Source organism: Charadrius vociferus, unplaced genomic scaffold, assembly GCF_000708025.1.
Source record: "Charadrius vociferus isolate BGI_N301 unplaced genomic scaffold, ASM70802v2 scaffold321, whole genome shotgun sequence".
NCBI classification, from domain to species: Eukaryota; Metazoa; Chordata; class Aves; order Charadriiformes; family Charadriidae; genus Charadrius; species Charadrius vociferus.
Genome location: NW_009646934.1, coordinates 2,645,597 through 2,670,218, shown reverse-complemented (window position 1 = coordinate 2,670,218; position 24,622 = coordinate 2,645,597). Strand labels below are relative to the sequence as shown.

At 38.4% G+C, this 24,622-nt stretch overlaps 1 protein-coding gene across 1 annotated transcript in view; it reads right to left on the bottom strand.

The window, feature by feature from the left end:
* Positions 1-24,212, bottom strand: part of ERN1 (endoplasmic reticulum to nucleus signaling 1) — a 27,046-nt gene extending 2,834 nt beyond the window's left edge. Inside the window, exons 1-17 of the mRNA XM_009894789.1 lie at positions 24,098-24,212; positions 13,814-13,847; positions 12,750-12,822; positions 11,020-11,092; positions 9,784-9,906; positions 8,835-8,936; positions 8,072-8,333; positions 7,400-7,478; positions 6,451-6,613; positions 4,988-5,106; positions 4,457-4,648; positions 3,593-3,845; positions 2,730-2,820; positions 2,168-2,357; positions 1,510-1,609; positions 869-1,068; positions 418-564 (exon numbers count right to left, since the gene is read on the bottom strand). Coding sequence (XP_009893091.1) covers positions 418-564; positions 869-1,068; positions 1,510-1,609; positions 2,168-2,357; positions 2,730-2,820; positions 3,593-3,845; positions 4,457-4,648; positions 4,988-5,106; positions 6,451-6,613; positions 7,400-7,478; positions 8,072-8,333; positions 8,835-8,936; positions 9,784-9,906; positions 11,020-11,023 — 2,025 coding nt within the window. The 5' untranslated portion in view covers positions 11,024-11,092; positions 12,750-12,822; positions 13,814-13,847; positions 24,098-24,212. The remainder of the gene's footprint in view (positions 1-417; positions 565-868; positions 1,069-1,509; positions 1,610-2,167; positions 2,358-2,729; positions 2,821-3,592; positions 3,846-4,456; positions 4,649-4,987; positions 5,107-6,450; positions 6,614-7,399; positions 7,479-8,071; positions 8,334-8,834; positions 8,937-9,783; positions 9,907-11,019; positions 11,093-12,749; positions 12,823-13,813; positions 13,848-24,097) is intronic.
* Positions 24,213-24,622: the final 410 nt, after the last annotated feature.

Sequence of the window (24,622 nt, the reverse complement as noted above, 5' to 3'; positions counted from 1 at the left end):
TCTAATGTTTTGTACTTCAGAAAATCGTTACGTTCTCTACTTCCTCTGACACGATCCTGAACACAAGCCCCACCAGCTCAAGGACTGCCCTCATACATATGCTGGCCAACCACCAGAAGGTCAGTAGTGTTGAATTGGTGCAATTACAAAATACATGAAATAACTCTTTAAATACCTGAAATAACTGTACGGTCAAGCTCGCAGAGTTCCAAATTTTGTATCCCGGACATGCTTTGGGGTACTAATTCTAAGAACTTTAGGAGCTTTATTTCAGGAGTACGTTAGGAGTACAACTTTCACCACTGCAGGTTGGGAATCACTGTGGGTCATAGTTCTGTCATTTCTGTTGGCATTTTAACACCCATGGAAAGTTCAGTAAACTCTGTAGTGCTTTCTGTTTAGTGTGCTTTTCTTACCATGCCTCCCTGCATTTAAAGACTCCAGGCTGTATGCACCCAGCAGAATGTTGGCTTGCCGCTGTAGAGATTTGCCAAAGGGATGGCTGCCTTCAGATACCACATAATAAAACACACAGCCAGCTGAAAAGATGTCCACGGTGTATGTCTGCAAATAAACAACCTTTAATAGCACTACAGCATTTCCCCCCCTGAAGACTTTGAGCCATCATCACAGGGTGGTTATTTTGCACCTAAGAACGGAAAAAAACTTTTCAGAATCACACATTCAGCTGCAAGCCAGCATGAACGTGGGGTTGGACTAGATGACCTTCAAAGGTCTCTACCAACCCAAACTGTTCTATGAGTCTGTGAACGCCCAGTCATGAAATACTGCATATCTTAAGGTCTCACTGCAACACTGTGCCACCCATTGGTTGTGCTGCCTTCTCCCAAGGGAGATGAAGACTTACGGGGTTCTCTTTGCAATCTTCACTCAGCATCTCTGGGGCAATCCAGCCTTCGGTGCCTGGCACACCCGACCGACGGCTAAAGCTGTGCCTGCCCACTGCCAGCTTCTTGCACAGGCCGAAGTCTGAGATCATAGCTTTGACTTTCCCATGGGCATTAGGCATCGAGATGAGGATGTTATGGGGCTTCAGGTCCCTGTGGACTATTATAAACACCTATTTACCCACTCCAGGCAAACCCAACAATATTTGTAAATTTTTAATGTATTTGCATTGTAAAACTTTCACAAGGCTGAACCACCATTCGTTAAATTGAAGTCCTAACCTCAAACTATTGTTTTTGGTAGAGCATCATTACTTTTTTATTCCATCACCACTAGTCATCATGTTTTATATGACTTCTATCCAAAAAAACGCAGCACCCTGAACAAATGGTAATGACTAGCTTTACTACTCCAGTGCAGCAGAATGTTACAGGTGTCAAAGGACAGACACTATTGCTGCCAGCACTACGTGGAGCTTCTACAACTCTCCCTTCAGGGACTGAATAAACAAACTCCCAGCACCAAACCAGTTTCTCTTCTTTTTTTAGTTAAGAAAATGCACCAGTCTCCATCCAATACTGAAACAAGAGGCATTCTTACCGATACTAAGGGAGTGCAGGTAAGCAAGACCAGATGTCGTCTGTTGCAGGAGAGTGATGGGTTGTAAGCCATGGTGACTGAAGGCCTTCTGCTCTACATACTATAAATTACAACAGAAAACCAGAAGATTCAGCTCACAGCATTGTTTATCATTACCCTCTGCATAAATAGGAAGTATATCCTCGTCACTCCCTTCAAAAAAAAAAAAAAAAAGGTTAGACTGTGTAAATTGTGCTAGCTGGCAACACACAGAAAAGAGCCTTTTCTTTTTTTTTTTTTTGGCTGAAGGTGATATCTCTAAAATGTCATTCAGAGCTAGAATTCTATATAGCACTGTGCTCCAGAAGCAAGAGTAGAGGGTCTTCAAAGTCTGGATGGTATGAAGGGGAGGATGACTAGAAGGGAGTCCTTCACAAGAAGCAAAAAAATCAAAGGACAACAGCTTCTGTCCTTAAATCAGTACAGGATTAGGGATGTCTTTCTACAGGTCTGAAAACACCCCTGTTGTAGGAAAATGTAACTGTCACAGAGGTGATAGTGGGAGTAACTAGAACATGTCCTACAGCAGGCACTTCAGCAACTTAAGCTAAGGGAAACTGAAGACCTTTCAGGGAGAAGACTTTTGGCAAATTCTGTAGGTTTGCAAGCGACCCATCACCTCCTGTAAAGTGGCAGCACACAGCTCAATGGCTATGTACTGAAACTGCCGGTCCTTCTCCGTGCAGAAATACCGGATCACATTAGGATGCTCATCTGACTCCCGCAGCAACTGTACTTCACGGTCTGCAAAGCTGAAGCACTCGGGAAGAATTCTTTTCACTGCAACATCTCGGTTATCAAATGTCCCCCTACAGACAGGAAGGAAAACCACATCATCCTTTTACGCTCTCTGTAGACAAAGCACATACAAAGCGAGTGACAACAGAAGACATTTTACGGAGGCATACTAAAGCATTTCTCATGCTGGAAACAGATACGTTTGGTCATTAAACATTTCTAAGGGAAGTAAAGTAGTTTTTGCTAGTGAAGAAACACTGCATGGAAATATTCCAAACACATGCAAAATACTTTTCCAAAAGTTTCATTTCATATCTGTTTCATTTAGATATGTGCGTTTTGTTTGGGTTTTGTTTTTTTTTTTTTTTTAAAAAAAAAAAGGCCTAATGCAAATAAGACGTTCATTGGTCTATTTAATGCTGAATGCGAATTTTGTCTTCTACCTGTAAACAATTGTCCCTTCAGCTCCATGTCCCAATACATCTTTTGGGTTAAATGAAATCTTGCCAACCACCACTCTGTTTGCATCTTCATCTGAAAAAAAAAGCAAGAAACAAGGACTGGTTTAGGATGGGTCAAGTCAGCCTTTTACAACTGTACATACTTCTGCACTGGGATGTAAGTGTCTCTTTTTGCTCATGTTTAAATTAACAACACAGATGATCAAAACGAATGAACATCTGCATTTTGGTACTCACACTGAGTAAGCAAATACTCTCTGGTGACCAAATGATCCAACACACAGGGTCAAACACAATGTGTAAACACCTGAGATACGGTCTGGAAAGATCATGTCTCAAGACAGCATAAGAGACCAGTGGTTCTCAGCAGACAAAACTCTTTCTGGAAAGTTTTATAGATGTCTTGTTGAATTCAGGAAACGCTGATTGACAGTTATGGGAGTGGTTTACTAGCAGGTCCCCTGAATAGCCTTTGAAGGGACAAAAGAGTGCACAGGAAGATAATAATCCCCATTTCTTGATTCCAGTTAATCATAATCATACATATTTTTATTTAAACGAACCTCTCCCTATAGGTTATAAGAATGTACCACCATGGACAACATAATCTCTCAGATGACAGTTCTGAACTGGATGTTCTCCTAAAGCAAATAATCCTGCTTAAAGTCAGGGCATGGCACACCTCCAGTGTTTTGCAAATGGTCAGACTAAATGAGAACGATGGTCCTTTTCAGCTTCCTGATCTATGAAGTATCATCAATAAGTATTTTAATTGTTGTGCTGTATCATCACACAGACTTGGGAAATACAGAGACTCACAGTAAAAGACACTCAACTAACTTTACCTCCCTCCTCTTGCTCAGTGGAGAGGCAGCTCCCAACATCAGATGTGGAGATGCTGGAATATGCAGAATGGTTTGATGCTCTAGGGGACATATTTGGTGTGCTGGTAGCTGAACTCTCTGTCCGTCCATAGGTGTCCAAGAAATCTGCTTCTGGGGGTAGATCACTGGGAGCACGAAAGGGCAGCTTCTGTTGCTGCAAGAGCTGTATCTTCTCTTCCAGCTGATGCTGCCTCTGTTGCTGCTGGTGAACACTCTGTGAGAAAGGACCTCAGTTCCATAAGTGGAGTGAAGTTTCTTACAGTCACATCACAAAAGGGAGCTCTATAGCTATTGGGGTAGCTACATCCATAAGGTGGGAAGAGAACTCTCTTGTTACGACACTATCAGCCAAGTAGGCTGGGGAACTTTCACTCACACACTTTCAATTTCATTCTGCACTTCCATTGCAACGCTGAGAAATCACACTGGTTGGTTAATATGGCAAAAGCTAACTGTTACTAGGTTAACTGTCTTTAAGTCAAAGAAGGATAAAGGCTTTGATCCAAAAGCTGGAAAACCTGACAGTGGTTCAGGTGAGGAAGAGAGGAGTGAAGCCAATGGCATTAAGATCATGTCCGTGAAAAGAGTAACACATACAAAAACCAGAATTCGTGGCACGAAAAAAAAATATCTCCAGAGTTGGCACATATGCCCAGAGAAATCACTGTTAAGTCAATTTTGTAGCCTTTGCTCCCTCTGCACATCTGTGAGGGGAGAAAAAAACCTGTAGTGTGTTACATTCTAACTCCTGTATCATTTCTTGGGCTGTCAAATGTTACTGACTCTCCCAAAACTCAAAAGCACATCAAGCTAAGTCAGCATTACCATTGGATAAGTGATGATAAAAGCCACCCAGCCTACAAGCAGGAAAGTGCTGAGAATGATGGTGGCCATGTCTTTCAACATGGAGTCCACAGGAGCCTCTGGCCGAGGGACAGGCCGAGCAGATTTCTCCTCAATATCCTTTGGGACGGCAGGAGGCACTTCTGTTGAGGAACCTTCAACTATGTCAATAACCTAAGAGGCAAAGAAAGCTATGTTAGCTCAATATTTTGATGGGTAATGGAGCATTTACACGCTAGCCTTACTGCTAAATCATTTTAATAATTTCTAATCTTACCAAAGTCAAAGTAAGTTTTCCATACAGGAAAAAAAAAAAAAAAGCAGCTGAAAGCCCTAATTCTGAAATGAGGAATGACACATAATGATACCAGTGATTCCGCATGCTAAGTACATGAAAATCTGACACAAAAAATGTGAACTAATTCCATGTAGCTTTTCTTCTGAGTCCTTCCCCAACTTCTACTCCTTTACATTCTTCAATCATCCAGTAAGATGATTATGCTCTTCACAAACCTCTTCAATAGTGGGTTTATCGGAGTCAGCTGGAATCACGTTTTCAGGCCTCTTAGGTAAGTTGTTTGGGAATTTCTCCAGGATCTTTGTAGGGGCAGATAATGGTGTTTCATGGTGCCCTTTAAATAAAACACATTTGTTGAAACAAAAAGTTGTCCCTTTTTAGGAAAGATATCCTTAATTTCAGCATCTTTGCTGATTTACAAAAGGCTTGAGAACATGTCAGAACAAAAGCTCAAATTAAAGCATTTTTTCCCCTCTGTTCTGCCCAAACAGTCACAGGTATAGTGATGACAATCCTGAAGAACTGTGCTCAAGCACTGGCTGTGGATTTGGCTCCTGACCATTAGAGAAACGCACATGATGCCTCCTAGCTGGCTCACTCTCAAGGCAGTTTTGCTTTGTGATGTGGCCTTGAGATGAAGATCATGCTGGAGATATGAAATGGTTCTAAAGGGAATGGATCGCACCACACAAGAAGGAAGCAAGAATCGATCCAGTGCTCAGCTACAATTGCTCTTCACACTCCTTTGGCTCCTGCTAGCCAAGTAAGTGAGAAGAAGGAGACACTACTGTACTCCCAGTTTTTGCAATTGGAGTAGACAGAGGAAGACGACTACTCATGTATAGAGCAGGAAAGAAAAAGGAGAGAAAGATTGAGGGCATTCAGCACAGAGGGTTGCAGAAGAATACAAACTGTTTAAAGGGAGCTGCTTGACGTACTGCAAGAGCAGGACAGTATTAACAAAGAAAGGGATCACAGGAAGAGAAAAGCGGCAGTTAAAGACACCAAAAGTTACACCTCGTCCCTGCCACAGAGATCCTATGGCATCTATCACTTAATTATAAACTTGCATCACCTAAAACTGAACTTCAGACAGTTCTTCATTTTTGAAGCGAAATTGTAAATGCCCCGAAAAGTCAATTCCAAAACTTTGGGATTTGGGACACACAGGACAGTCTGATCCTTTACTAATATTATCTTCAGCTTCTGTGCCTTAATCCTCCATTTGTAAAATGGGGAAAACATGACCATCTGAACAATATGATGAGAATTAAAGTAACACTATGCACAATAAAAAAATCCAAAGGAACCAGAACACAGTATTTACAGTAAATAATAAATTATCTTTACCCCTCTCTGAAGGAGGGAGCAAATAAACAATAAACAACTTTCCACCTAGTGAGCTAAGCACTCTTCATCCTATGCACCCCATAAAGCAGGGGCCTTGGGAAAAACAGTATACAGTCGTATACTTAAAGACATGAATTCATGCGCAAACGAAGACGAATTAGAAACGATTACTAGAATTCAGTAATTACTGCCTGAGTTTAGGCAGTCATTGTGACTGATTTACAGCAGCTGAAAAACAGCTCTGAGGCTTGGATTAGCATTCTCCGCCAGATGGCAATGCGATCCTGCACGAGCAGCAGACCAGGGTCAGACAAGGGACCTCGGATACCTATTAAAAGCCAGTCGTTCCAATAGCTGAGTTTGTTCTTTTCTTTCAGTCTGCCTGAAAACTTTACATCCGTACTGGGGGTGATAACACACTCGCCATTGTCTTCAATCGTGACTCCTTCTGTTTTTGGACCCTCTAGTAAGGGTATGGCACTGCCGCGGGGCTAGAAAGAGAGATTAGTGTTACAATTAAGGAAGCACTGTGTCCATATAATATTTAAATAGGCAACTAACTAAAAAAATGGAGGTCAAAATTGGTGGACAAGCAAAAATTACTGGCAGCAAAGTCACTGTAAGTAAACACTGCCATTATGACCTCAGCAACTGCTTCAATAACCTTGGACATTAGACCTTCTAAATTACATGTTGCCTAGGAGATGAGATTACACTCTTTTTTTAGAAAAGTTAAACAGGATCTTTATTTCCTACCTGGACAGCCACAGCGTGAGCAAAACAAAACTGTGGTCCAGTTTCCCATCTATGGGGAGTTACTTTGATGAAGAAAACAGCAATTTTAACAGTAACCACAATGCACCAACAATACCGCATAGCAACCTCTCGTCCACTCCTGCTAAGTTTGCCTGGCACAATTCCTGATGAGCTACAGTTATTTCTTTGCAGCAATTGAAGTGATTCCTGAAATACGGTCATGCAGTCTAAGGCTTACTGTTAATTGTTTCATGAAATATTTGATATGCACTTCTTGATAGCAATCTGCAATTTAAAACCAAATTTCTGTAGATGTACAGCCTTCAGTGTTTTATTTTCTATTTTAATGGTATCCCTTTGCCACTTTACTATGGCAAAGTTGTCTTTTTTTTATTTTTTAATATATTTTTATGTATGTTTCCATTTTGACTTTTTTTTTTTTTTTTAAACTCAGGACAGTACTAATTCTGTAAAGGCACTTTTCAGCAGGTGTTATTCAACTCTTGCAGCTCCCGACTTACCACAACAGTTACTCCTTCGTGCACCATTGATGGCGATGCATACAAACTTGTGAAGTATTTCCCTACATATAGAGTTTGTCTGGAAAAAAACAGTAAGTGTTAGAAAGAAGTAAACTAAAAGCTTGGCAACACAATCCTGCAGAACTAATACATGAGTTTCTCAAATCATCGATATTTATATCTTGAAAAGCCTGGATCTGTAAAATTGTTTTAAGTACTACTGTACTATGCAGCCATTGTTTTTAATTATGAAAGCATTACTAGTTGATTATTCACATCACAATTCCTCATTTGAAACAACTCGCGTCCTATTTCTGCATTATTCAATTACTGGTATTAGCCAAAATGCCGTGCAATTTTTTTTTAATGTGAAAGGCTTCACATAATAAAAAACAACTCCATTTCACATAAGAAACTGTTCAACACAGAACATCTGAAAAAAGTTATGAATATACATTTCCTAAGTTTACAGTAGATTTTCTGTCTCTGCCTTTAGACAGTAAAAGATCAAATATGATATAAAATAACGGCTGAAGAACTATAGCTGCTTTTATGCATTCTTTTAACCATCTTGAAATTAGTAGAACAATCTTTAACTGCATGTATATAAATAAGGTTTTAATGATGCTCTGTCAAATAGACAGTGACAACAACAGGAATATTCATGCTCACGTCAGTTTGCTCTTGGTCTCTGTTTCCTTTGGGAAAGGATATTTCCACTTGGTAATGTGGCCAACCTCCCCAGACATGAACGTCAAGTATCGCAGAGTTTCTATCCCCACGTTAGTGTGCATAACTTTCCGTAATCCTTCACGTTGCCAGATGTAAAAAGCTACGACAGGAGAAGCGTAATTCTGAATCCACAGTACATCCCCAGATTCACTGTCCACGGTCACCACCAGTCCATCTCCATTAGACACAAAGTGGGACATTTCTACAAGATACAAATATATAGGAGATTACCCAGATTGCTGCAGACATGCTATTTTAATAATACATATTAACAGTTGCAGCTTTATGTTACCTGTGGAGTCCTTTTACATTGCAAAAGGATCGCTGACTGGCAAATCAGTTGTCGGAACTGGGTTGATAAAAGTTCAGTTGCAATGCAATAGCATTGCGATAGCTTTTTCTGAGTATCCACCACAGTTTAGGTTTGCTTCCTCTCCTGCCATTTGTCACTAAATTTTAAAGACCCATATCTTCAAGAGCTGTACCTTCTTAGATTCAATTTACCTGAAGCTACCTACGAGGCTCTACATATTACGTCATGTAAAGGATAAAGACTGGCACACACATGTCAACTGCACAAAAATCAGACAGCTTGGCTTATTAATTCTAGAAAAAAATCAGAATATTTTTGCCTGTATGCAAAACCCATGGCCAATATTGGGGAAAAAAAATACCAGAAAAAAGACAGTAAGTAAATTCTTACTGTATTTTATGTCTTCATCGGGCAGAGTAGCTGCATAATCAAAATAGGTGGCATTCCATCGCAGCTCCTTCTTCTTGGTGTCATACATTGTGATCGTGTACTCTGTTAAAAAATATACAGTCTGTGAAGCAAAAAAACCTATGAGAGAATAGAATCAATCATCTCAAATCTGAGACACTCTTCAAAACACCACACACAACTTACTGCTCTCTGCATTTCATTTTCCCAACATTCCTGATAAATAAACATTTCATAGCTGTTAAAGATAATACCTGATCCACTCATACAATGATCCACAGGAATCTCAGAACAAGCCCTGCAGACCAGCATTTTGTCTTTACTGCACAGCTTCTTCTGATATACTTTCTTTACTTACAAGTTTCCAAACCCTGCATTCTAAAATTCAGCATACCGTGTTCTGTAACTGAACTATCACATTAAAGAATACATTAATTTAGAGGTTAAAGAACAAGTCTACAACACTTATTCCTTTTTACTAGTCAACACCTGTATGGCGTTGGTCTAATTTTAACAGTTATTTAGAGTATCGTATCTGTAATTTCAGTCAATATGCTATATCTCCATTTTCTTTAAACAGTTTTTATAAAAGCTGTATGTTTCAGAACAAACTTGGATTCACAGCTGCTACTGGAATGCACTGTCAAATAGAATATAAATGCCACTTAGTCAACAAGAAGAATAATGGACCATGCCTACTGCCAAAGTTAAACAAAAAAAAAACCCACCACAGTATCTTCCTGCTGCTGTAAAGAGTTAATAATCTTTCTGTGTACAGTCTAAAAATCATAACTTACAGAGGTTTTTCTAAGAAATAAACTTGAAAACCTGAACTGATCACCAGGTCATTTGTTATGAGCCTAAACTTTAAAACAACGATGACAACAACAAATTTTCTTCTAAGCTGCAGAAAAAAAAAAATTCATATGACCTGTTCTCCCAAGATACAGGAGGGATGTTGATGGGCAAAGACTTTCTGCAAATGAGGAAGTCAAGGTTTGCTGTTTCTCCCCAGTCATGAGGTCAATCACGTACCAAATATCCTGCTTTTTACCTGAAATCATAATTTAAGCCACATTATCATTCAACTCAAAAATAGCACTTCCATCAAGCTTTTCAGTCTTCTTTTTTCTTTAGTGGGCTCATGAACTTAGCAGAAATAAAACCTTTTTAATAAAACAATTTCTCATGGTCAGGCTTAGTTTCGTCATTTAGCACTACTGGCCAGCCCCAAATATTGAAAAGAAAAACTAAATACAACATTTAGAATGGTAAGTACTATTGGCTGAACTATTTTTTCACATTAACAGAGTTCTGAGTGTAGAAGATCCTGTGAGCTAGCAGAAGAGGTGACTGAAGTCCTAATGTTGAAGGACAGTAGGTAAAAAAAAAATTATGAGGGTCTACACATTTCAAATTGACTAAGGGCTGTAATTCTAACATCCCACTCAAGACTATGTAAGCCATCACCTTACATCACCTTACATCACTAGCACATATTTGTTCTGTTAGAAGCTTCAAATAAACATTTTTCACTCCCTTACTGGAGAGACACAAAGTGGAGAACCAGAAGTAGGTATTGGCCATTCAGGAGATTAAAAAAACAATACTAAGTTCATCCTGATCCTTCACACATTTTACTGTTGTGATAATAACTATCCTTCCTTCTTCCTTTCTCCTCCCAAACCCATCTGCAATTAGAACGATTCAGGACAATGAGCCTAAATTTGTTATTATTTGTAGTATAAATGAACAGACTGTGTCTCAGATAACTGAGAATGTCTAACTGTTGCAATGGGATTTCTAATTTAATTACAATTGTCAGGCAGGCAATGACATTTATAAGTCTAAGAAGATTTTAAGTAAAAGTCACTTTTTGTTGACAGACAGCACTTCAAGAAACCAAAAAACCCCATACAGGCTATTCACTGCTTAGAAAAGCTATTTTCTCCTTCAGGAAAAGTCTTTGTTTTTTAATATTCAAACAGTAATTGAATTCTATATTAATCAGATTTTCTGTCATCAGAAAGGTTCATGAAAAGTCATAATTAATACCCCAAATAAAGCAGTTATACCCAAAATAAATCCATGCAGTCTGTCTGGGAGTCTCTACATTTTGTACTCACTGAACGTATTACAGTCTAAGAGAGATTACATTTGAGCTCACCCATGTACAGGATCCCATCTGAACTGCGACAGGGAGATGCCTGCACCAGCTCTGGGATAGTAAATGGAAGTTTCTAGGGGAAAGAAACAACAATAAAAGCTTATTCACACTGGTATGAGTGTCTTCACATTGGTTCACAGAAAAGGGCAGTCAGAAAACTTCAGAAATCTCAAATGACAGTATTTTATTGTTTGTATTATTGCAGCGTCTGCGAACTCAAAATTTCAGGTCAAGGCCCTGCTCTGCAAACTCAGAACAGAGTCCTTCTCAGTAAGTTTACAACAGGAGAAATGCATGTAAAATAGAAGAACTACTTGCAGCTGAGAGGTTAGGAGGCCAAGACCCTGTGGTTTTAAGGTCTATCATCATCACTTATAAACTGTCTGGGCTTCAACATACCGCTGTTTAATTGTCTCACCTCCAACAAGTATAAAATGGTTCTCCACAGGACTGTACAGTAACACTTATAAAGTCCAGATATCGTCATACAAATGGAACTGATGAGAGGGCAACGCGTGAATCTCCAACTGAAGAGTTCTCGAGCTACTGCCAAGCCTGTATTGCACTTACAGAATGGGTGATGATCCTTACTAGGTTTTAAGGGACTTTTACTGGGATGAGGTCACAAGAGTGACAAGGCGCACCAACAATAAAGACCAGGCCTTTGCTAAGTTTACTGAAATATGCTAAAATTACTCCACTCTATAAAAGCATAAAACTTTTATAATAGTGATTCTAAATAGAAATTAAATTACTTTAATTCCAAAAGAGAGAAGATTATCAGAATAAAGGAATAGATTCAAATAGATTGCTGCTTGCTGTATTCACCCAGGAAAAGAACCAAGAATCATTTTGCAAGTTACAATCTGTCTGTACTGGGCAGAGGGGGGACTGGTGAGTAAATACTAAAATATTTAACAATATTAAAGTTCTTAAGGGAAATCAGAGCAGCTGCCAGAGAAAAGAAACTTGTGGGATGCCAAATATTTTATCTGAGTATCACCACAAATTTTAAAAATAAAATTCAAATGTTAGCTAGGATCTGTGAGTTACACGGATTGGTGGCTAGTTGGAAAAGGTTCAGCATTTTTGTCTGCTAACTAAATCTTATGAAGACATCTTCTAAAGGTGTCAGCACAGAATATATATTAATCCTACCTTTTGGCAGATGGTTTTAGAAAATTAAGTATTTGTGCTAAAGTGACATATCTGATTTGTATTATTCCAGGTACACATTTCCCATTAAATCGTACAGAGGTTACTCAGTAATTGGATAATAGCACATAAATTTTATTTGTCATCATCATCAGTATTTTAGTGAGTTACAGAAAAATAGTACAAGTGGACAAAAGATGTGTTGTGGATATTTTCAAGCAGAAATTATTTCCTGGCGATAACAAGAAAGGTGGCAGCTTTCAGCTCTAATAAAATAAAGCATGTTTTCACTCTGCAAAGGTGCTAGTAGCACAATGTAGGGCACTGTCATTCCAAAAACTTGTATCCTAACATTGGCATGGGCATCAGATGCTGGTTTTTGGCTAGTCTGGATCAAGCTTTTCCAAGAAACCGGTGCATTTCCTTTGAACAGTACAGAAGCCTGCAAAAATTTACAGTACTGTCAAGAAAGCACTGTCAAGACAAGCCCCTTGGGGACTTATCCTTCATGTGAGTCTGATTAGGGCACTTTTCTAAAGAATTGTCAGAGGAGAGAATTTAAAAAATATACTTACAGTCAAGCCTTCGCTATTCTTGCCACCAAGCGTATACAAACTGCCATCATTTGGGTCTGGAAGAAATGCTGGCCTGGGATTTAAGCAGCAATTATAAATTATAAAAAAAGTACCGTGCTTCTCAGAGAACAGGAAAGCAACCATAGCCAATACTGGCTTTACAGAAAAGTTCCTCTGACATTAAACTTCTTACATTGTATTATCCATTTTTTGAAGTTTAATTTATTAACTGCGACAATGAAAAAATAAAAAGATGTTTCAGAACTGATATAAGATTAGTAATACATTTGAAAATTCAAAGATCTAAATGCAGCATGCAATCACTTGGGTGAAAGCTTTTAAACAAGAACTATATGCTTTTAAAATGCCACAGAATCAAAAACAAACCAAACAAATAAACAAAAACAGAGAGCATAAGGAATGCAAGGAACAATACGAGAGTTGCCAGAACTAAGTAAATTTGAGAGGTAAAGGCAACCCCCCATCCAAACTACAAAAAAAGCCCAAACCGCAACATCAAAAATAAACCACAAAAAAAAGAAAGGAAGTTACCACTGACTTCAGAGACAAAGTTAAAGCCCCAAATTTTCCAGTTAAATGGGAGATTGCTATGCTGGAGGAACTACTCTGAAGTAACAACCTGAGGGTTTCATTTGAAGATTCTGGTAGTGGTCGTGGTTGGAGTTTCCTATGCTTCACTATTTTAAGTCTTTTATTTGAGGAGAATAAGAAGTACAAAACCCAGAGACCACTCCTTAGCTGTTTCTGTCCTTTTCAAAGCTGCTCAGTGAAGATTCTAGCACAGTTAGCACACTTATCTCTAAACCTCAGCCAGGGCTTGAGAAAACAGTATGCAGACAGGGCATTTCTTCTTAGCACTACAAATAAGAGAATGCAGCTAATTATATCCTTTCTGCATCTGCTCTCTACATCACCTTAAATTGACTTATGCAAGGTATGCAAATTATCTAGAACATATATCGTTTTGGTTCAAGTTAAACCAAATTTGAAGATGTCAGTAAAAATTGCACAAGCAGCAAACGAGATAAAGTAAACAGACTTACTCTTCCACATGTATTGGCACCTGGAGTACAGGATCTGCATAAACAGAAAAAGAAAAAGTCATAACACTGGCAATTCAACTCCTTGAACTCACTAGATATGGGATTAAGCCCAGCCTGCAACAACTTGCTCCTTTTTGAAAGGCTGATGCACAGAGTTTGAAAGGGGCCATCTCGGCAGCCTCAACAATCTCCTCTTTGGTCATGAAACCAGGTGTGTAAAATTGGAAAGTACAAAGCACCTGAGAAGTTTTAAACCTTCTGAAGTTCTTTGCTCAATTTTATCCACACTCCTCTGCAGCTACCCCTAGGAGGAGACTCGGAGAAGACAGCAGTACTGTATTGTACCTCGAGTTTTCTCCTTATGTGTCACTTGGACAGAGCATATAGGGTCTGTCACAACTGCCTGTATACATGTCAATAAAAACTCTTGCTTTCGATACTCCTATGAGATCGCTGGGTACTGGCTGCCCAGGAGGCAGCTGACAATAACTTGCAGCAACTGCTTTCACTGTGCAGGCTTCAACTTAAAAAGAAGCTACAGCTAATGGAAGTGAGCAGACACTGTGAATACAGGGATACAAAAGTACTTTTCTCGAGATTTTTAAATCTGTATTTTATGAACATTTGCTACTTTGTGTCTCAGGTGGCTCCTGTATCAGGCAGGTAAGCATATGCTTTCTAAACACCTTGACATTTAATTTAAAACATAACATACAAACTGAAAGCCTAGCGCTACACCTACTGAAATCAACGGGAAGACTGCCAATGACTTAAGAGCAAGACTCCAACACAAGTCAGGAAAAACTTAGTTCCACTTCCTACTCCAAAATAAAACTTCTGTGATCAGCGTGTCACTGAAAAGAAAAACAGAAGTCTGCCACAGGTCATACAAAATTATCTCAAACCTCATTTTTCACTTAAATAATCTCCCCACCAAAATTTATCCAAGAGTCCACATTACATAAAAATTAAAAGGTTTGGAAACAATCTCACAGTAGTTGGTATTTTGAGTGATCAGAATCACAGTTTAGTTTTCATCAACAAAAAGAAGGTACAAAATAAAAACTGACAATGCTAAATCTAAATCCTTACATATTAAAAGATAAATTAAGAACAATAATTTTATTTTAATGTAAAATGATGTGACCTCAAAATTACTATCTGAGGCCTCAAAAAAATCCTGAATCGTGGGATTTTCAATCCTGATGCCAAAACTACAAAAGTTTCCAGATTTGTAGGACATACTCTACAACTTCCAAGAAAAATCTGTGTGCTCATTTACAGGTATATTGGCAGAAAGTAACTCAGAAGTCAAGAGGATACAAGGGATCTCCACTTCTGCAGCGGAAATCAAACCATTACACTAGAATAAGCCCAAGTAAGAAGATGAAAGATGACCAAGCAAACATATACTATTTTTTCACCTGTTCTGTCTCCATGCAAACATCGTGATGCTACAGGAAGGAAACAAGAACAAAACCAATGATGTTTTGAGAGCCTTTGACTGGGAAGTTGGCCCAGATTCTGGACAGCTTAAGTGTACTGTGTTATTTGCAGAGCTAAGCAAGAGGAGAACAAGAAATTTAGGGTTCATTACATGGGTCTGACAAAGTCTCTACCACTCTGCAGTATATTGCACCACACAAACTGCTGGGTTTGATGATAACAGCCTAGCAGGGTGTCCCTTTATTTTATACAATAGATTAAAAAACCATAAGAAACTCCTACCCAAATGGATCTCTAACAACAATGCAGTTGAAAACAGCAGTCACCAAAAGATGCACGTACAATATCAGAGAATATGAGGAATAACAGTAAAGCTATTTTTATTTTCTTCAATTTCTTTTTACAATAGCAAACACTCTCAGAGCAGCTTTGATCAAAACATAACTACATTTTTTTTTTTCCTCTTTACGCCTAAAACACAGTCTAGATACGTCCTCAAAGCTGTCAGAATGAACTACTCAAAAGCATATTAAGCTTCTGGGAACAACCCAACTAACTGGAGAGGGAGCAGTGCTCTGCTCAAGCACTGAATCACACAAGAACTAGCAAACTGCTCAGCGAGCAGACTTGTCAAGTTTCATGCTTTACCTATTTCCCCTATCACACAGTTACTCACCACTGCACTGGCATCTCCTGCACCGACAAGAGCAGCATCAAACACAGTCTCCCTCCACATCACAACAAATTCCCTGCAAAGCTGTGTGCTGGCTCTGGGAGGAAACCCACTGGGGGGCACAGACACAGCCTTGCCATGTTATCTTATACTCGGAGCCTCATACATAGGGCAGCAAAAACACCGCAGTAGTTTAGCTGGTACTCTTAATGGTCTTAGGCACTGACATGTATTGATAGAAGATGGATAGCAAGAGTACTTATCTTGAGCAATTTTTCTCTTAATGATGAATTGTCACCATTACCACTGTTCAATGATGTAAGATGGGAATGCTGTGCAAGTGTAGAGCTCCACATTATAGCATAAACACCATTTAATTTATTGAGAACCTAAGTACACATCAAAAGGCCCTAAGAATAATTAACATTCAAACAAAGGAGCTAAGTGATTCATCGTTATGTATCTGTCTCTACAGACCACACTGCTTAGTCTGACCTTTGGTCCACTAACTACATCAAGCAATTCATTTCTATCCCTTGTGTAAAGAAACTGTTTTCAGGATATGTTGGGATTCCCCCCCCCCCAACTTACAGTTGATTACATGCCAATTATTTCCCAGTGTTTGCTTCAAGTATTCCACAAGCTTTACAATATCTAATGCCACACATGGTGACTTACAACATCATCTCTCCATTACTAAAGAAAAGCAAGCAAGAAAAAAGCATTAGCTGATCGCTATATACAGTGGTTCAACTCCAGAGTTGAACTGTTAGGTTGAACAACTAAAAGCAAACAGACATCAAATTTGTATCCTCAATGTATCCATCAGTCTAGGTGAAAAGAAGAAAGACATTAAATACCATAGGCTAGAGTTTTAATAATTATAAATGCTTCATGGGAAAGGAAACTCTCACAGTTTTGTGGAAAAAAAAAAAAAAAAAGCAGCATGACAAACCATCAGAAAATGGCACCTGCCTCAGTTGAAGTAAGATTTAATGCAAATGCTGCAAGCATTGCTAAAGGCAAAAGCCAAATAAACTTTGCAAGTCTATTGATGAACTGATTACACAGAGAGTGTCTCACCTGGTAAAAAATAAACTGCCACCTGTGCTGATGACGACTATTGTGCTTGAACAACTTTGTCCTATCTAGAAACATCTCCTGAAATGATCAGTAGTGATAACAAAGCTGTACAACTTGTTTTTGAAGTGATAACAGACTGCATATACATTAAGTAAAATAATGCAGATTGTCCTTAAAGTCACTTTCTAGTCAGCCTAGGCAAAGCATAAGAAAATAGCTTCTTGTCTTTCTATCTTCAGAAACTTTTACATTTATTTTGAATAAAAGGTCTGCTTATTCTCTGAATTAAATGGAGGTGTGAAGTTGTTATATGAAAATACAGTATAAAACTAGTATTATCTGAATTAAGTTCCAAATTTTCTAACTGCACTGTTAATGACATAACACAACACGCACTCTACAGTAGACCAGGACAGAATGAGATTTCCTCAAACATATTAGTATTTCGGGTATGGGTTTTATTCAAAGAATGCTCAGGAAAACCTTAACAATTACAGGAAATTTCAAAAGGTAGATTATGTTTTCTAGCAACTGATCCTGGTTTGTCCATGACATTTGCAGGAGAGTCTGGTTAGTATCGCTTTCCTATAGCTCCCTCTCTGCTCTCAAAATCCAGAGAACAATAGTAATGCAGTACAGCATTCTTGGACTAATAATTTGTTTTTACTTAATTTTCTAAGACTGGGCAATCTACTTTTACCAAAAAAAGTGCTCCACTCTGCTCCAACTGTCTCAAAAGTCTGAGAAGCTTTGCATGATTTTATCAACTACTTAGTACCATAATAGTGAAAGAACACACACTTATGTGCAATATTTACTTGCATTAAGCTTTTAACCCCAAGCTTGTATTTCTGAATGCTGTTGGAAAAATGTCCCTTATAACAACTTCATCCCACACTTCAATAAACAATGCCAGGAATCCCATGAATGTCTCTTCAACTTCTGTAGTGAGTTTTGCTGAAGCACTCTTGTATATCAGATGCCATGCATGAAAGCCTTAGGACAAGTTCCAAGCTGTTCAGTGTGCGCTGTACAGAACCATGATGCTCATGAGAAAGTCCTTAAACTTTTCTTTAGTATCATGTCTTCAATATCAAGAACAACAGTGCTTCATCAGAAGCAAAAAAAAATCCCGCTTTTACTTGTTTTCTCAGTAATTGAAATTTGATTTACTAGCAATGATAAAAAATGAGGTAGATGGAACAGATTAAGATATTATTACAAAGCAGTAGGAAATTTTTTAGTACTTACTGGCACATGAACTATAACACTGATTATTCTGATGGCTTCCTGCAACGTTTAAGTGCTGTATATAAACTGTTAGAAAACATTTAGTATCAAGATTTGATCTAGTTCTGTGCATGAGGCTATTCATAATGAGTGAACACAAAGTGATGGAGTAGTTTAGTTTCTGAAGTGAAAGGAATTCTCCTTTCACTACTAGCACCATCCACCTGGAAAAACAGGCTGTGGAGAGCTATTTCTTGATACTTTTAGCTACTGGGGTGATGTAATTTTTCTGATTTTCTTAACACTCTCATGATCTTGAACTAAGGTTGTAGTTCTGTGAAGATACTTTGAAGATAGACAATGAACTCTTCACATTCACTTTCATGTGGTTTGGGACGTATTCCAACTTTATTTCAAAGTTTGTTTTGAAATAAGAACTCACTCTGAGATAAAAAGAGAATCTTGAGTTTAATTTATTGTTGTCAGGTCTTACAATGGTTTTCATATGCTTGAATACAGACTAGTAAAAGAATGAATCGTCTTATAACTGAAGTCACCTTTTGCTCCCCAATGGGTCAAACGGAAAAAGTTCTTGCAAAAGTCAGAGAACTGAGGCCTTATCTTCTCTTCAACAGCTCGGCACTCAAGTGCTAACATGCTGAGACTGGAATCACGTAATCCTGCTTTCAAAATTTCCCTGAACTGCAGTTCCCTGTAATTAGGTAAGTCATTCTAATAAGCCTGATCTGTTCCAATACCAACAACAGTGTTAATAACAACTGAACAAAGCAGTTAGTATTCCGTACCGGAACAAAAACTTTACAGATAAAATGTGATAAAACTGTGACAAAAATCCATCTGCCTCTCCCTTAAGCTTCCATTCCCTCTAGCAGAGAACAAGTCAACTTCTTGCAATGTCCTACATAGAGCTTTTGGTATGGTATCCTCTCCAAAAGCTTTCCACTTTCTAGACTAAGAAAACAAAGATGTCAAAACAACTATGGAGAATGGAAGGGGGCAGGGGCGAGTTAGGAAGCAGGACCCATCCTGTAAATATCTCCAGTGCTGAGGGAAGATTTGAGTTTTCTATAGATACTTCCACTGGTTTCCAATTTGTTTTTCCTGCAGCCTCCACTAAGGCAGAGTATGTTAATGATTCCTCCATTAAAAACCTACAGTTCAATACACACTAGCTTTAGCTTTCTGCTCTGGTAATACACACATGTGTAAACAAGCACATACACACACTATCAATAAAATTATTGCCACTGATACTTCATTAAATAAATTCAGCAAAGCATATCAATGCCCATAAGCACAGGGAGTTCAAGGGCATCAGTAGAATAGAAATATCATTAAAAAAACTGCCGATAGCTTTCCTTTTCATTGTGGGACTTAAAAAAAAAAGTTATCCTGTAAGACTTGCAAAGCTTTCATTTTTACAAGTTAATAAAAAGATCTGTAAAATAAAAGTGTCAAGAAAAAAAGAATTAAAAGGACATTGATCCTAGATTATAAAGATATAGTCTAGAACTCTAAGAGTTTATACGCAAGTACAGCCGTTATTAGAAACCTGTTGACATAATGACTGTCCAGTAATTTAGTGAATTATTGGGCTCGGTTACTCTCCCCTGAAATTAAGATTTTGACCTGGCAGCAGGCAGATGTCGCAATACAGTTTTGGTTGCATCATGGCCAGAAAAATATTTGTGCCTGTATCATTTGCTTGTGAGTGGGCAGAAGTACATGACACATTTCAGATGATTCTGAAATAATTCTAACCCGTATTTTGCACACATATATGGAAAAAAGCCATATATATACCTTTGGAAACTGTAACCATAATGCTAAATATAATGCATTTGACTTTTCTCCATATTTCACAAACATATGATAAGATAAAATCAGCCTCTTGACCAAAAACCAAGTCTTTTTTAATGCACAAGATAGAGTTGTACGTTTTCATCACTGTAATGTGTCCTTACGTAGAACATATAAAACCAATGACTGAAAAGAAGAAGTGGGAGATTCTGAAACAGCAAATGAGTAAGTCGCTGCCCCACTGGAATGAGCTGGAAAAAACGGTTTCCTGAGCTGAGGCCCTACCATAAGATTTGGGTTAACGGGCCAATTTAGAATCGTGTCTTCCTTGCCTGCTGTTGCAATTGTAGTACATGAGGTTAGAGGCACTAACAAACTATCCTCTGGATTTTGCTGAAAAGAGCACTATACTACAATTGGTTTGTTTTGACAATCCTTACTAATTTACAGGTATACACAAAGATATTTCTTCTTGCCTGGGAAAAAACACTGTTAAGAGAGCAGAAACTACAGATCTCAGATTTGCCCTTTAGAATCTACACACTGCATGCCATTAGTAGGTACAGTCTTTATATCTTTGTCTTATCATGACTAGTCCACTGAAGTCCATAGGTTACAAGTAAGGTATCAGAAATCAAGACCTTTTGAATTTATTGTGAGCCATTGAGGTTTTTTTATTGCTACAGAGAACTTAAGATCACAACAAAATTTCTGCTGGCTCTAAATCTAGATACAAATCTGTATATATTATACATTCTTCTGGCAAATTACTTTGAAACAGTTCTTAGCAGAAAAGCTTTTAAGGAGCTGGTGAATGAAAAGAAAGAGATCACTTTGAACAGTACAGAAGGGCAAACAGAAGTTACTGTCAGCAGAACAGAGAAATACTCTGTCTAGGAGTACAGTTTGAAACACTACATTCTTAACATCTCAAAGTTCAATATTCTGATCATTAACCCAAGCTCTTGAGCTAACAAAGATGGACAGGATGATTTTTATAAAGATGTGAGGGAACAGGACAATCTTAAAAATCACATTCTTAAAGCTTGCACTGAAATCAGAATTGTAAATACAAAGTCTGACATTAAGGAGAAAAGCATTCTACAGATTCCATCTTGCCAATGGGTTTCTCATCACCATCTCTATCACTGTCTATTTTCTTACCTGCATGTAAAAGCAAGCCTACAGTGCTGCACCCCTGTACCTTTGAAAGAGATCTATAGGAAATGACAGAAGATTCATTTCCAGCAATTCTGGGGAAGATGTTTCATCCTAAGTAATCTTACTGAGAAGGCTCACCAAATATCTTGCTAGTGGCAAGAGCAGAAAACATGGGAGCCTATCACACTGTCACTTAGAACTGACAGCTCCTTTTATTGATCAGAGATGGCACTAAGAGCCTATTTAGTCCCTGATCTTAAATGTGTGCCGCACCCTTTCAAACCAATGTCTTTCAATACAATGTGTTTTTTTGTGGGGCCACAGTAGGAGCAAAGGTGTCTCGGAAACCTGGGGGGAGGAGGAGTGTGGATTCTCTACACTTTCCAACCATATTCCAGCTTTCCAAGGCCCGGAGAATGAGCAGCATCAGTTACCCAGCCACTGAAGAATCCTGTCAGATAGTAGTACTCATCGAAGCCACCAGGAAATGAAGGCATTAAGCACCCTCAACAAGTAAATCCACAATCCCACTACATATAACTGCAGGGAATGCAGCTTTATTTCTGAACTACTGGACAGTCCTATTACTAACTGACCCATTTTTTTTGCCTGCTTTATGGGGAGCACAAGTATTCAGACTGTCTTCCTTGCCAGCACTACATGAAGGCAGGAAACCCAAACATGTTATTGTGGTGATAACCACTGGCCCATTTACTCTGCATACCTAAGATAAGCCTCACTGCTAAATTAAAACAAATCACACATGGCAAGATATTCATGTTTAAGTACTGCCTGATAATGAACACCGCCTTGTTTTTTTCCCCAATGAAAATAAAATGTATATGAATTGCCCTTTGTTAAAACACCTTGCTGCTTAAGTGCAGTAATAAAATGTTCTCTTGCTGGTGAATGCCGCTGCAGCACTTCGTGTGACCTCCACAACTTCTCAAAGCACATGAACTACAACACATGGTTCTTTGTCTGATAATCAGGGTGAAGTGACACCTGCAACAACACTGCTTGCAACGCATGCAACTTCCCACTGGGTAATACTCTACAACAATATAAGCATATTGTTGTCAGAGAGAGTGCAACGAACGACTGTGTTTATACACTAATATTAATACTGAATTCTGCACTATTCAATCCCTCTAGGGATTTAGAATAGCAAGATGGTAAGGACTTTCATGGGCTATTAGTTTCCAACACGGTCGCATCTTTGTTGGGCTTCCCACCCACTGGATGACCACCAACAAATATAGTTTTGCAAAAATAAATGAAACCCCTCCAATTACAATTTACCAATTTGTATCTACAGGCCGTTGTTCCATGTACACTTAACTAAGTTAACCCATGAAGCATCTTGTAACAATAACTACCACTAATTTTTTTTTCATTGACCCTTGTGTGCTGTTCTATTACGCAGAAATAAACTAATGGGCAATAAGTGCTTGGCAAAAAGCAACTGAACATACTTCATGTACATAAGATGCATAACAATACATAGTTGCGACATGAGAAAAAGAAGTTCTATAAAACTAGATTATCCAGTCTGGCAGTTCTACTGTACCAATAGTAGTTTTGCAACATTTTTTTTGTTAAGGGAAGTTTCTTGAGCAATACACTCTGACCAAGATCCTTTTGATTACCAAAGTGCCTTCATTTCTTCCTCAAAAAACCTCTTGGCACTTACTAAGTCCAGCTGCAAACAAATGCCAGTTATGTTATCCTTCTAGGATAGAACTATGTGGTGTATGCTCGTCTCAGTTGAATGACAATCAAAAACCAGTAAGCTTCTCTTAACACTGCAGTAGCCTATAGCAACAATAAAGGAGGAGGCTGATAACTTTTTTTTTAATTGAAGCCTGTTCAGGGAAAGGAGAGGTCTAAATTTAAAGAGGAGACAGAGAGAAAATGTAATCACAGCTATTAACCAAGATCCTTCAAGAAAATACTTGCTCACTCCTTTTTACTCCAAGAGAAGGTACAAAAGCATTCTTTGCTCACTTACAAAGTTAACTTTTTGTCTGGTAGATTTGCATTCACATATGAATGGCTTCACAAATGAGAACAACTGGTTTGTACTGCAGACATCAGATACGCACAATCCATTTCCTACCATTTCAGCTCACCTACTAAACTGCCATCAGGTTTAAAAATAGAGGACAGAATGATGCAATCACTGTGACTACTTTCCATTTGACCTGCTTTCTAATTTATTTCCCAAAGAAAGGAGAACGTGCTACTATCACTTCTGCCATACGTAATGAGAGTCCCACTAAAACAAATTTGTACTAAGTATTGAATTTTTCATGAAGATAGAAAGACCTCTCTCTGTTCAGCAACTAAAATTACAAAATCACTTCCAGTCACTGAGCAATGTTAAATTTCTTTACACAAGTGCAGTTATTTTATTTAAAAAACTGTGCTGTTCCTAAACATCTATTATAGAAAAAAAGACCCGAAGTTTGCATGATATCCACTGCACCAGTGAATGTAGGGTATTCCAGAGACAGAATCATGCAAACTCTTTGCCACCAGTTCCACCAGCTGACACTCTCATCTGACATCTATTCTGTTCTATGCTTGCTTATATTGCGCTCATTCCCATAAAACCTGATACCTACCAATTATACCACCACAGCTTAAACATTCTGGAAAAAACCAAAACAAAACATAAACCTGGAAAAGATCTGCAAGTGAAAAGATGAACATGACTCCAGAAACACTGTAGCTTAATTCTGGAGCAAGAGCAAAAACTAAGAAAGAAAATGAAGTATTTACCAAGCCCTACAACAGTTTGAATTATCAATTGATTTGACTGTCACTACCGTTCCTGAGTAGAGGGCACCAGGACACTTCCTACTCACCTTCTTTTAAAGTCCACTTGATCGCTCCCGTTCTCTTGCTGACAGCATGCAAACTTCCATCAAGAGTTGAAACAAACAACAGTGTTTCTGGCACAGTTACTGAGCTGGTGTTCTGGAAAAGAAAAACCCATACACTGAATGTAATTATGTACTACAGAGTTTACTCATAACTGTCATACAGTGCATTGCCTAGGACATCATCCTTTTTAATCGCACACACTGGACAACTTTCTTCTCCCTTTGAATTCAGTGATTTTTTGGGTTTTTTGGTTGGTTCTTTTCCTGTCACTGTTATGGAACTGCTTGTACTGGAGTTAGGAGAAATCAGAGATACGGCCGATCTAGGAAAGAATTGATACAAAGACTAAGCGATAAGATAGCTAAGGTAAGGCACATCAAAGCAGTGTTAAACTAACCCAAGTGTTAATGTCAATGCATGCTACTACCAAGTAAATAGAACATACTTTTGCCAAGGTTTAGTCCCCTTAGAGATGAAAAGACATTGGACGGGTAGAACATAGATAA